Genomic DNA, 14474 nt, shown 5'->3' with positions numbered 1-14474 from the left:
ACTGGAGCTGCTGACTGCAGCAGCATGATTACACATCTTCCATAATAGCAACATTTCAAGATCAGTCGTTTGTTCGGTTCTGAAAAGAGGAGTGGGTACAAACTCACACATCGCATATTACATTCATTTGTGATTTCCTTTTTAGCCACGATTTGCGCTAAAATATATTGTTCTATAGTTATGTCCATACAAGAAGAAATCCAGAATGTGTAGTAAAATCCCATTGGATCCTCTCCAAGTCAGAAATGAGCTAGATGGAAAAGGAAGAGGATGTAAAACAGTATCGGGGTACTGCCTGGGCTGACTAAGCCTATGTGTGTGTTGTTTATACAGCGAGGAGTCAGATTATAAAGCTATAATGAGAAAACGTAAATACCTCCTGACTGTTCCCACCAACATGTTTAATCCCGGATGGATCCGAGGTGTAGCGCTGCCAGTGAAGATTCCCTCAGCGCTGTGCGGACAGTGTAATAATAACTATGAAAGTGGATCAAGGAGGTGGGTGTTTGTGAAAATCTTTAGCCAGGGTATCACTAACAAGCATGGTTCTCTGGTTAGGCAAATCCCCTCCCTGAGATTTGCATATTGCCTCAGTCTCAACACACAAACACCAACACACGGAGGCACATACATAAACATATGTCAGGGTACACACAGGCTAATACAAACATCTACAGGCTCACACACAGGCTAATACAAACATCTACAGGCTCACACACAGGCTAATACAAACATCTACAGGCTCACACACAGGCTAATACAAACACTTACAGGCTCACACACAGGCTAATACAAACATCTACAGGCTCACACACAGGCTAATACAAACATCTACAGGTTCACACACAGGCTAATACAAACATCTACAGGTACACACACAGGCTAATACAAACATCTACAGGCTCACACACAGGCTAATACAAACACTTACAGGTACACACACAGGCTAATACAAACACTTACAGGTACACACACAGGCTAATACAAACACTTACAGGTTCACACACACACAGGCTAATACAAACATCTACAGGCTCACACACAGGCTAATACAAACATCTACAGGCTCACACACAGGCTAATACAAACATCTACAGGCTCACACACAGGCTAATACAAACATCTACAGGCTCACACACACACAGGCTAATACAAACATCTACAGGTACACACACAGGCTAATACAAACATCTACAGGCTCACACACAGGCTAATACAAACATCTACAGGTTCACACACAGGCTAATACAAACATCTACAGGTACACACACAGGCTAATACAAACATCTACAGGCTCACACACACACACACACAGGCTAATACAAACATCTACAGGCTCACACACAGGCTAATACAAACATCTACAGGTTCACACACAGGCTAATACAAACATCTACAGGTACACACACAGGCTAATACAAACATCTACAGGCTCACACACAGGCTAATACAAACATCTACAGGTTCACACACACACAGGCTAATACAAACATCTACAGGCTCACACACAGGCTAATACAAACATCTACAGGCTCACACACAGGCTAATACAAACATCTACAGGCTCACACACAGGCTAATACAAACATCTACAGGCTCACACACAGGCTAATACACTCGCAGGTTCACACACAGGCTAATACAAACATCTACAGGTACACACACAGGCTAATACAAACATCTACAGGCTCACACACAGGCTAATACAAACATCTACAGGTTCACACACAGGCTAATACAAACATCTACAGGCTCACACACAGGCTAATACAAACACTTACAGGCTCACACACAGGCTAATACAAACATCTACAGGCTCACACACAGGCTAATACAAACACTTACAGGCTCACACACAGGCTAATACAAACATCTACAGGCTCACACACAGGCTAATACAAACACTTACAGGCTCACACACAGGCTAATACAAACATCTACAGGCTCACACACAGGCTAATACAAACATCTACAGGCTCACACACAGGCTAATACAAACATCTACAGGCTCACACACAGGCTAATACAAACATCTACAGGCTCACACACAGGCTAATACACTCGCAGGTTCACACACAGGCTAATACAAACACTTACAGGCTCACACACACACACAGGCTAATACAAACATCTACAGGTTCACACACAGGCTAATACAAACATCTACAGGCTCACACACAGGCTAATACAAACACTTACAGGCTCACACACAGGCTAATACAAACATCTACAGGCTCACACACAGGCTAATACACTCGCAGGTTCACACACAGGCTAATACAAACATCTACAGGCTCACACACAGGCTAATACACTCGCAGGTTCACACACAGGCTAATACAAACACTTACAGGCTCACACACAGGCTAATACACTTGCAGGTTCACACACACACAGGCAAATACACTCGCAGGTTCACACACACACAGGCAAATACACTCGCAGGTTCACACACACAGGCAAATACACTCACAGGTTCACACACACAGGCAAATACACTCACAGGTTCACACACACACAGGCAAATACACTCGCAGGTTCACACACACACAGGCAAATACACTCGCAGGTTCACACACACAGGCAAATATACGTACAGTCTCGCACAGACAGACAAATACACTTACAATGCCTTCGGAAAATATTCAGACCCCTTGACTTTTCCACATTTTGTTATGTTACAGCCTTGTTCTAAAATGGATTCAATAAAAATAATCCTCTGCAATCTGTACACAATACCCCATAATGACAAAGAGAAAACAGGTTTTTAGAAATGTTTGCAAATGTATTAAAAATAAAAACGTAAATACTTTATTTACGTAAGTATTCAGACCTTGTGCTATGAGACTCAAAATTGAGCTCAGGTGCATCCTGTTTCCATTGATCATCCTTGAGATGTTTCTACAACTTAAATAGAGTCCAACTGTGGTAAATTCAATTGATTGGACATGATTTGGAAAGGCACGCACCTGTCTATATAAGTTCCCACAATTGAGAGTGCAGGTCAGAGGAAAAACCAAGCCATGAGGTTGAAGGAATTGTCCGTACAGCTCTGAGACAGGTTTGTGTCGAGGCTCAGATCTGGGGAAGGGTACCAACATATTTCTGCAGCATTGAAGGTCCCCAAGAACACAGTGGCTTCCATCATTCTTAAATGGAAGAAGTTTGGAACCACCAAGACTCTTCCTAGAGCTGGCTGCCTGGCCAAACTGAGCAATCAGGGGAGAAGGTCCTTGGTCAGGGAGGTGGTCACTCTGACAGAGCTCTAGAGTTCCTCTGTAGAGATGGGAGAACCTTCCAGAAGGACAACCATCTCATTCCACCAATCAGGCCTTTATGGTAGAGTGGCCAGACGGAAGCCACTCCTCAGTAAAAGGCACATGACAGCCCGCTTGGAGTTTGCCAAAATGCACCTAAAGACTCTCAGATCATGAGAAACAAGATTCTCTGATCTGATGAAACCAAGATTGAACTCTTTGGCCTGAATGCCAAGCATCACGTCTGGAGGAAACCTGGCACCATCCTTACGGTGAAGCATGGTGGTGGCAGCATCATGCTGTGGGGATGTTTTTCAGCGGCAGGGACTGGGAGACTAGTCAGGATCGAGGGGAAGATGAACGGCACAAAGTACAGAGAGATCCTTGATGAAAACCAGCACCAGAACGCTGACCTTCCAACAGGACAACAACCCTAAGCACACAGCCAAGACAATGTAGAAGTGGCTTCGGGACAAGTCTCTGAATGTCCCTGAGTGGCCTAGCCAGAGCCTGGCCTTGAACCCGATCAAACATCTCTGGAGAGACCTGAAAATAGCTGTGCAGCAACAGTCCCCATCCAACCTGACAGAGCTTGAGAGGATCTGCAGAGAAGAATGGGAGAAACTCCCCAAATACAGGTGTGCCAAGCTTGTAGCATCATACCCAAGAAGACTTTATTCTGTAACTGCTGCCAAAGGTGCTTCAACAAAGTACTGAGTCAAGGGTCTGAATACTTATGTACATTTTTTTAATTCATTGTTTTATAAATCAGCCAACATTTCTATAAACCTGTTTATGCTTTGTCATTATGTGTAGATTGATGGGGAAAATAAGCAATTTAATCCCTTTTTAGAATAAGCCTGTAACGTAACAAAATGTGAAAAAGTCAAGGGGTCTGAATACTTTCCGAAGGCACTGTACAAGCTCAGACACAGGCAAATACGGTTACATTCTCTCTCTCTCTCTCTCTCTCTCTCTCTCTCTCTCTCTCTCTCTCTCTCTCATGGACACACACGGACACACACACGTACAACACCTCCCACCACCCTCTCATTCTCTCACCCTGTCCCTCTCCCAGTGTCTCCAGCAGACTAAGGCAGTTCTGCCCTGTGCCTTAACCCTCAGGTCAGTGGATTAGTATGATTTAATTAAGGGCCCCAGGGGAACCATCTCTCTCTGACTTCTCCACATCTGCCGGCTTTCCGTGTCAAAACGCCACTAAATTACACAGCCAGCGTCATAATTGACGCTAATTTGCAGCCGTTTATTTTTTGGCAGCTCGACAGGGGAATGGCAGAAAAAAGGCCAAGACGTGGAGGGAAATGTGTGAAGTTTGACCCACCTGCTATCTGCAAATTACCCAGCTCCGGCTCTATAGCTCCAGCAGGCTAGCAGAGGGAAAGAGAACGAGTCATCTCACTAGCACCTATGACCGGGTGAATAGTGATTACTGAGTGAGTCAAATTGTGTTCACGTTGGGATAAATGCTCGACTTTTTTGGTCAGGTATAGTTTTTGAAAAGTGGATCAACTTCTCAGAGAGCCTCATGCTGGCTGGGCCTGGCCTATAGGCACATGGAGCAGCTTCTCAGAGAGCCTCATGCTGGCTGGGCCTGGCCTATAGGCACATGGAGCAGCTTCTCAGAGAGCCTCATGCTGGCTGGGCCTGGCCTATAGGCACTTGGAGCAGCAGTTGGTTTGATTTGAATGAACTCCACATTGAAACATTCAATCTTCCACTCCTACACCTTATTGTATCATTATTTTATTTGACAGATTCACACGTTTCTTATCATAATTTACTTTTCGATGCAAAGGTTTGCCTTTCCATAAAGAAACAATAACCCAAAAGCTCTTAGTTCACAGAATTAAAATCAGAATCAGAATTGGAAAATGTCATCGCCAGTATGTTGTTTAAGATAAGGGATTAAAACAATGCATCTGCAGGGATCTCTGCCTATATGAAATTTCAGCACCTGGACAGCTCCATGTAAGAATTGAAGCAGAAATAGAATTACTTCTATGAGCTTTCCCTGCTGGCTGTGGGTCTCCCAGCTTGGTGTAAAGGGGGTATTTATGCCTGGAGTGACATGAACTGAGAGAACAGTATCTACTTAGTGGCAATTGTATAGAACAGCACCTAAGTGGTCATTAGGCTACCTTAACATTCCCCTTGTTTTCTGTGCTGCATGCTGGAAACATGTAGTTGTTGTGCTTGAAGAATGGGAAATTACATGTAGGCCTAAACATATTGTTTAATAAAACGCAGGCAACAATAGAGGATATTGTCCATTATTTATTTATTTATTTTCAAGTACTAATAAGTATCATTAACGTGTTATACAGCCTGATTGTAGTTATTTTGATTAATAGGTCCTATAATAGAAATAAAAATTTTGTATCAAACGTTTAATAGTTTCATTCTATAGTTTCATTCTTTCTTCCAATCTGGGGTGGGGACTGGGGAGGATGGATGGGGTATCCTAGTAGGAACACTTAAATCCCGGACAACCGCAGAGGTGCAGCTGCGTGGTGCTGTGAAATGTGCCGAACAATTGGGAGCACTGTTCGCCGTCTTCTCGCCTTTCTAAGACATTTGCATAGCCCGTTCTGCTTGATTGACTACCATAACCGGTCCAGGGGAACCTCTTTTGTCCGCTAATCACCCGAGGATGGCGGGGGTTGAGCTGGGTGACTGAGGCTCGGAGCTCAGGTGATGGACTCGGCAGATTCCCTTAGCGGAATGAACATTGAAACTTAGAGGGGGGAAAACTCACAAATGCCGCCGCTTCCATGGAGTCCCATTGGGGCGTTTTCAAACACTCCTAGAACCCCCCCCTCCTAGACTTGATCCGGACACTTCAGATTGTTAGAGTGGGGAGTTCTCCCTTACCTCTGATTTCAAACCGTTACTGACTCCATAAAGGCTTATAATGCAATAAAGGCTAATGCAGCAGCGTGTTTCGACATGCTTTACTTCAATCACATCCACGATAATTGTGGAATGAAAGAAAACGAACTTTTCTGAACTGTAGGTGTAATTCAAATGCAGAAGAGAGAGAGAGAGAGACAACGACGACAATAAACACGACATTTTAAAAGACAATTTCAGAAAGATTAGCCGTGAAATCGTGGTAGGCCTATAATAGCTTGATCATTTAGAGAGAGGCCTCTTGTAAAATCAAATAGAAGGCAACAGTCAGTCATTCTTCCACCAGGGAGGGCTACGCGCTGAGAATCCTAATTATGCCCAGTCCCCCTGCCGCACTGTTCAATGGCTCTGAGGACCGACTGAGACCGGTCACGGTGATTAGCGGTCCCCGGGGGATTTTGTGGCTTTCGTCGGTAATTGATAGTTAGAAGTTGTTCTAATTGAATATAAAGTCATGATGGCATAGGTCTAGCGCTCTTTGCTTTCCGTGACAGGCTGACTGCGTTGGAGCATTTTGTGGGGGGAAGTAAAGAGAGAGAAAGAGATTTAAATCATTTAAAGGTTATGAATGGTAATATGCTTTCATTGACATTCCCAATTTCCCAAAAAACATTATTGGAATGAAACTAGAACCTAGTCATGGATTGTCGAGTTCTGTGTAAAAGAATGATTTTGGAATTTGCAAATAGCTTCGTGAAATTGCAAGACATGTATACAGCTATTGTCAACGTGATGAACTTTAGTACATGCCTATCAGAAATATATAATTATCGAAATGATTATTTCATGAGTCAGTGGATGCAGCCTAACATCAAAATAAAAGCAAGAAAGATGACACATCTATAAAAAATGGTCCATTTTAAACTGTAACTAACGTTTTTTTCCCCTGAACACTCAAAGTGTTGCCATCTTTCTCTAGTTGAATTTCTTTCCATGCATCGCATTTCAAGCTCTCGGCTGTGCTCGGACAGAGTGTGAGGGTTTTTGTGTGGTCCCGTGGATTGTCCCCAATAGTTGCCCCGCTATGCCAATGAGGGATTCCCGGTCTCCCTTGCACCTGTGTCGCATCTCGCTGCCTTCAGGAATTCGCTGAGGCCTGTAATCTGCTTTGTGAAGCCAATGAGAGCACGGTTGACTGAGTGAAACTTTCCAACCGCAAGCACACACACACACACACACACACACACACACACACACACACACACACACACACACACACACACACACACACACACACACACACACACACACACACACACACACACACACACACACACACACACAGAGGGCCCCGTTCAATGCATGGGGAGTCAGCATGGGGCAGCGCTCCAAGACCAGGCCCAGCCAAATTCCAGCAGAGCTGCTCACAATCACCTCTACCCAGGCTTCACAAGAGCGGAAGACCCTCTGCAGACGGCGGGCCAACTATAAAACCAAACAAATCACTAACATTACATAGAGCCATCCAAAAATGTTCCCATAAAATGTTCGCATTAAAATACTTCTGTTTAACTTTTGTCTGTCAGTGTTGCTTGAATAATGGTATCTGGCTATATCAGTCAGTCAAGCCGACGATAAAGAAAATGAATATTGACCGAAGCTTTATGTTCGGGCTTCGTGATATTATATAATGAAATCTAATAGATTGTCAACTGACAATATGCAAACCCGAGTTGATGTCCAATATTCATGCCCATACGTGCCCATACATGCCCATACGTCTTGTTGGGTCTCATTGGCCGAGATTATTTTGGAATGCGCCCATTAAGTGAATAGCGTTCAAATCAGTGATATGGTCTGTATCTAAACTACCTAAATGTTGTTATCAAATGTTTCCCAAGTATTTATCAGTTTTCTTTCACATTTAGAGGATTCTATTTAGGGTGGAAAGAAAGCGTGCGCGCGCGCACACACGAACATACACACACACACACACATACACACACGGCACAAAACGTCGACTCTTGGAAGGGGCGGAGGATTAAGAGGCTGAAAAATTGTTAAACATGTCAACGTGTAATTGCACGATAAGGCCCTCGCGAGGAATTTATTGGCCCGGTTGCTATTTCTATTCCGCGCTAATCTGGTTTCAGCACATTCGGTTTTTGCAATCTGTCTCCATAATCTCCTGTGACAGAAAGGCAACCAATGGCAGCGAAGAGGTTTTTAGGAGCGAAAAGAAAATATGCGGAGGCGTGATAAAGTGATGCTAATTATCCACATTTAGGACACCGAGTGCAAGAGATCGGGGGTTTACTGGATGGCAAATACTAACGCGCGTTGGAGGCTTCCTGGTGCTGAATGTATCGGTGTCTACAAGATAAGAATACCTCGTGGTGGGGAGATTTAATGGTCAGGGGCCTCCGCTGCCTCTCTCTCTCTCACACACACACACACACACACACACTTTTCACAAAGAATGGGGTAATTATTGTGGGTGAAATTTTGCAGAACGTTTATTTTGGATTTGGAAACGGTCCATGGACTTGCTCCAGTCTTTGTGCGTCTCTACTTTAGATACACGATAAGACTCAAATGAAATGTAGTGGGGATTCCATTGTGTGTAGTAGGATAGGTTAAAGTAGGGTAGGTTAGAACAACATTTAAATCGATACATGTCATTTGTATCTGATGATGCTTTTAGAAACGCATTTTACCTCTATTACGTTAAAGATTGGATTCCAGAGAACAACTCTTAGACAACTCTTAAACAAATGTTGAGGATAAATAGTGTGATGGCCTTTGGTAATTGAATAGAACAGTGGTCTATATACTATTATTTGAATTTAGACTAGGGCTGGTTGAATATTTCTTAAGTATGTTTTGTCAGAGTGACAATCCAGTTTGTACACCATATTTAGGAATCCAATCTAAAATATCACTGTATAAGAAGTGGGATGTAGGATACACTAAAATAGTTTATACAGACTTTTAGATTTTCCAACTCTCAGCCATAATTTTGAATGAACAGCTCGGTATTGACCGTAAGGCAAAGGCCAAATGTTACGGTTATATGCCTGGCTATTGAACTGTTATTAGCCTATAGAGCACTGCCGCGAATGGACTGAAGCGTGAAGGTCCAGATCTGATAATATAAACGATAAAAGGCGATCTGAAATACTTTCTTTGATAACTTGCCCACATTTCTATATTGTATTTTGTTTAGGACCTGTGCAACTTGCTTCGTGGCTGGCGAAGCTTGGGGTACCGGACTAACGTCATGGTTCCGGACTTCCGGTGCGCAATTGTGAGAGTCTTTGACTTGCCTCTGACCCCGGGGTTAGTTCTTCTGATCGTCTAATCCTTGTCTACCTTACACAAAACCCTCTCCACTACTCCGCTCAGTAACACTAATCCCCCATGACGACCAAACAGGCACTGTGCGATGGTGTCTTGACTGCACACTGATTCAATCATCAACTTCACTCATGTGTTTGCAAAATGAAATAAAAGGAGTACGCACGGAGTAAATGAAGATATACACACCGATTATTGATCAGTTACTCCGCTCTAATCGATTGTTAACTTGTTATGTCTATCCCCTTAAAACTTCACACTTCATTGCCGAGGTAGGCCTATAGGACAAGAAATGTCAACCAGATCTCCAGGCAGATTTAGCTGAAGCTGAAAGGATTTTTTCCACGTGCGCCTTTACAGCGTCTCTCGTATATACGCTGAAGCAGTGAGCAAGGATAAATTGAGAATGTTAATTAAATGACCAATGAATAATTGTATATTCTTTGTATCTGCATCCATTCACATTTCATTGAATTTGGATTAATTTGGGAGCAAGCCTTGCGTCCAAGATCCCCGTCTCTAAAGAAAGCATCATTGACAAAATAAGCATCTTTACTTCTCATTTGTAATCCTCTCACTTTTCAATGAATTTACTTGATTGGACCGCGAACAAAAATCATGGGGGAAACGAGTATCAAAGGTCAATATGACGCAAGTCTGAAAATTCTCTACCAACAAGATGTAAAAAGAATGCCATTGCAGATTGCACCTTCAGTTAATGATATTGGGCCTATGTTTCTCCAGCTTGGCGGACAGATTCTTCCAGTTTGTGTCTGTCATCTACATCAAAATTGCAACAAGTGCTGGAAAAGTTTGAATAACAACGCTTTCTGAAAGTTCAATGTAAATGAATGAAATAAAATGAGAGCAGAGATTATTCCCTCATTTCGTTTATTCCCTCATTTGAATATTATAGTTTATGAGATTATTTTAGACCAATACAAGTGTTTTTGTACTTTCTTGAAAATAATAATTATGTCCATGAAAAGTAAAATCTTTACGCACATGACGAGATGTGGAAATGACTGAAATATTGTGAGTTAACTTATGAGTATAATGACAAACATGAAAAAGGGAATATGAAAAAAGGTATTCATAGTTATATTGCATGATCAACAAATAGCCAGAACGCACATGTCAAATCATCACAATTGGTCCACAATTAAGTTTACATTATTAGGCAAATTATATGGGATATTAGAAGAGCAAAAACAGACAGTCAGATAACTTATTTTAAAAGGGGTGATTCTGTCATCAGTAGGCCTAACTAGTGTTGACCGATGGCGGGAGCGTCTTCCTGTTGGTCAAAAAAGATGTGACCGGACAGAGAATCAAAAGAAGCCCGTTTAAAAAAAAGAAAATCAAAACATTAGTCGAACGAGACGAAGTTCCTCCCACGAGACATTAGCCAAGTCAACAGGTGTTGTGACTCGAGCCTGTCTTGTTCCCTTCCTCGCGACTACCACAACGTCGTCCTTTTCTTTAGGTACTAAAACGAAAGATATATGATATATTATTAAATTACATTCAAAGAGCATCTGATATATATTTTACAGCTATTTGATTAATCAGTCATATTAATAACAATAGCATAATGCTAGTAATGACATGCTAATAATAATGATATGCTACATTATATGTATATATATATAAACACTTTATGAGCATTAAAACGCTAGTGGGCCTATCGTAATTCAGTAGACCAAACCAGTTATCACATATCCGAGCATATTTATTCCAAAACATGCTGAATACTGATATGATACATGATATTATCATTAAAGCTATTGCTGCTGCACTTCCAAATAAATTCATGTATAGGCCTATAACCCTGTCTGATGTCCTGTCTCGTGCTTAAACCGAGCACCAAACCGTCAAGGTTGTGTGACAAGTAATTACGTCCACCATTACTAATTCATCCTTATTTAAGCATATTTGCCATATGTAATCTACTCGATTTCAGTCACTTTTCAGTCAGTTTTAACCCGATTTTGGTTTAGACAGACAACCATTAGAGCCAGCATCTCGTAGATTTGTTGTTATATAACTTGTTAATCTGCCGTCAATTATATAAATATTAATTAGCCTTAACATTGTTAACTCATACTGTGTCAAGTAGAAAACCTATACAATCCAAAGTAACGAAACTAACACGTTTTTCCATAACCAGTGAAACATCTGGGAAATTTATTTAACTCATACTTCAACGCAAAATTGTTTTATTTCCTGGCAGAATTGCATTTAGTAAATTATTTACAGTTGCTTATCAATCTCATCTAGTATTTATTCACAATTTACATGATTTCTTTTTTTACAACAACAAAAACAAATGGTTCAGATACAGTAACCCACGTGTTTACAAACAAGAGAAAACGTGAAATGAATGGAAATCTTGTAAACTTTTAAAAACATTTTCCACATTCATTCTAATCACACGGTTATCTCATTTAAATGTCCTTATTAACGGTTATGTTTCCACAGAAAATGTAAATACTTCACAACCTAAATCGTCTCAAAACTTGGCATCCCCATCAGTTAGAAAGCATGTAAACCCAATGCGCAATTAGGCCTACTCGCGTTTCATAAACGTGGACAGACAATACCCCACTGAAAAAGTTCATTTTGTCTAATGTATTCTTATTGTTTTTTTAAATTAAGATATTCGCCTTCAATGTACAATAACCAATAGCCTGTACAAAAAAAGATAGCAACATTCTAAAAGAGGTAAATATTTGGTTATGTGATTTTGTTGCGGTATCGCAGTCATGTTTTTTTTCTCTCTCTCTCTCTTTCTAAATATGTGTCAATGGAACAGTTCCGTTTACCCCTGTCGTGGAGCTCTGGTAGTGCTGCGGCAGCGCGTGAAGTCTACTTTGAACGGACGGGTCACCTGCAGCTTCCCCCGTCGGTAAATACATGCTTATCATGTCCCTCAAGTCCCCGGGACACGGGGCGCGCGAGTGAGTAGAGACGGGAGGGCTCACACTCGGTTCCGATTTCACCAGAGAGCCCAGCGTGCCCATCGACCCGGACGAGGCGACACCAGAGCTCTGGTGCTGCGTGTAGGTGATCCCGCCGTAGCCGGACGGAGAGGCGCTCATGTAGCCCTGAGAGTTCGAGATGGGGCTGTACTGGAGGGCCGACATGTCGTAGCGGTGCATGGGCTGGGGGTTGTGCGGGTGGTGGTGGTGTGAGTGGTGGTGGTGCCCGCTGCCGGGGTGCTGGCTGTAGGCGAGCTGAGCCTCCTGCATCATGGCCGCGGCCGCCGCAGCTGCAGCCACCTGCCCCGAGTACGCACCGTTCGCCCAGCCGTTCATGTGCGCGTAGCTGGCAGCAGACGCACCCCCGTGACCCCCGGGACTGTCTAACCTTTGTCCGACACCAGGGCTCATCCCTAGACCGACACCCCCACCCCCTGTCCCGGTGAGCAGCCCACCGGCCAAAGAGTATTTGTCCTTTTTTAACAGTGTCTTGGTCTTCCGTCTCGGTCTGTATTTATAATCCGGATGCTCCTTCATGTGCATAGCTCGTAGCCGCTTCGCCTCGTCGATGAACGGTCTCTTCTCCGCCTCGGACATCACCTTCCACTCGGCGCCGAGTCGCTTGCTGATCTCGGAGTTGTGCATTTTGGGGTTCTCCTGAGCCATCTTCCGCCGCTGGCCCCGGGACCAAACCATGAAGGCGTTCATCGGTCTCTTTACGCGGTCTTGGTTGACTTTGTTCCCATTGTTTGATCCTCCCGTGTGCCCCGAATTCGTGTTCGTTTGGGGCACTGGGGAGTGTAGGTCAGTCTCCATCATCATACTATACATTCACCTGGCGTTAACTTTTTCAACCAATACACGGAAACATTCAGTCACGGCACCTCCACACTGCTGGCACACACCGTCACTTGCGCAAATCAACCCTCCCGGAAAAAAAATATAAAAAAATGGAACGAAGAAATACAATCCAAAGTAAAAGGTACTTCGATAAACTTTTCCTTCCTTCTCTGTCTTAGTCGTTTTCTTCTCTTGTTTTTTCCACATCCAGCTCGATGAAAAGCGTCTCTTTGAGCTACTTTCTGTGCCTATAGTAGTAAAGTTACGGAGCTTACCCATATGATGCGCGTTGACAGCGACTAAATGAGGTGGTGGTGGCCAATGGGGCTTTAGGAAAGGCGTGATTTGCATGCAGTCTCGCGGTCAGGTGACATAGGAGGGCTAGAGCTACTCACCCGCAAGCAGTGGGTTACCTCCAACTCCCATAAGGGAACGTAAATAATAATAACCTACTTTGACAAGTTTGGTTATTTTAGAAAGATTATGGCCGTGATGATAATGCATAGGGAAAGGGACAGTTTTAGACCAAAATTCCCCCAAACAGATGCGCGCGGTCAACAGTGTGACCCCCCCCCCCCCCCTTTCCAAAACAAAGCTTATGTCGAGAATGACATTGATTGGTTATACAAGAATGAATGTAGGCTAGGTCTACATATGCATTTCATAGCCAGGTGATTACATCATTATAATTGGTAGACGGTCTATCTATAGTCATGACATGGAAATAATCTTGAATTCGTTCTATTGAAAGATACTGTTTTAAAGCAATTTTAATCATTTTGGAATCAGCACAATATTGAAATAAAATAGGATAATTCCCATTGCCCATAAATTCCCAGGACAAGAAAAAGGCACTATAAAATACGAGAAGATAAAAAATCAACACAAGCCCTACTTGGAGAAATCAACACTACATCTAAATGTGCTTTCATTTGGATTTCTCTGTGATAATTTTCTTGGGGTATCTGCAAATAAGAGAAAGGATAGGCCTAGTCCCATTCTCAATAACAGCCTATTTGGAGCCACAGGTATTTTCCTGTTGTGCCGGTTGCTAAGAAACAGGTGACTGACGCCCAGAGCACGTGCCAGCCAAACCCCTTTTGTCTAAAAGCGGTGGAGGGGGGATTGCTACAATTGACATTGTGCTAGAACCACATGGGAGTCACCC

General features: G+C 42.9%; 1 protein-coding gene across 1 annotated transcript; it reads right to left on the bottom strand.

Moving 5' to 3' along the window:
- Positions 1 to 10329: 10329 nt before the first annotated feature.
- LOC106574593 (transcription factor Sox-1a-like) lies at positions 10330 to 13733 on the bottom strand. Its single transcript, XM_014150569.2, has 2 exons — positions 12311 to 13733; positions 10330 to 10974 (listed from the first exon to the last, which is right to left on the bottom strand). The coding sequence occupies exons 1-2, from the start codon at positions 13295 to 13297 to the stop codon at positions 10945 to 10947; spliced, it is 1017 nt and encodes a 338-aa protein (XP_014006044.1). The 5' UTR covers positions 13298 to 13733; the 3' UTR covers positions 10330 to 10944.
- Positions 13734 to 14474: the final 741 nt, after the last annotated feature.

This window comes from Salmo salar, chromosome ssa16 (assembly GCF_905237065.1).
Source record: "Salmo salar chromosome ssa16, Ssal_v3.1, whole genome shotgun sequence".
In the NCBI taxonomy this organism is placed as follows: Eukaryota; Metazoa; Chordata; class Actinopteri; order Salmoniformes; family Salmonidae; genus Salmo; species Salmo salar.
Note: the sequence above shows the minus strand (reverse complement) of the source record. Positions and strands in the feature narration are given on the sequence as shown.

What these genes read in the sequence shown, in the direction of transcription:
- LOC106574593 (XM_014150569.2), bottom strand. Translation starts at nt 13,297, where the DNA reads ATGTATAGTATGATGATGGAGACTGACCTACACTCCCCAGTGCCCCAA. An exon ending in ACCAGAGCTCCACGACAGGG is followed by an intron (nt 10,975 to 12,310) that starts GTAAACGGAACT and finishes CTTTCGTTTTAG; the next exon opens with TACCTAAAGAAAAGGACGAC.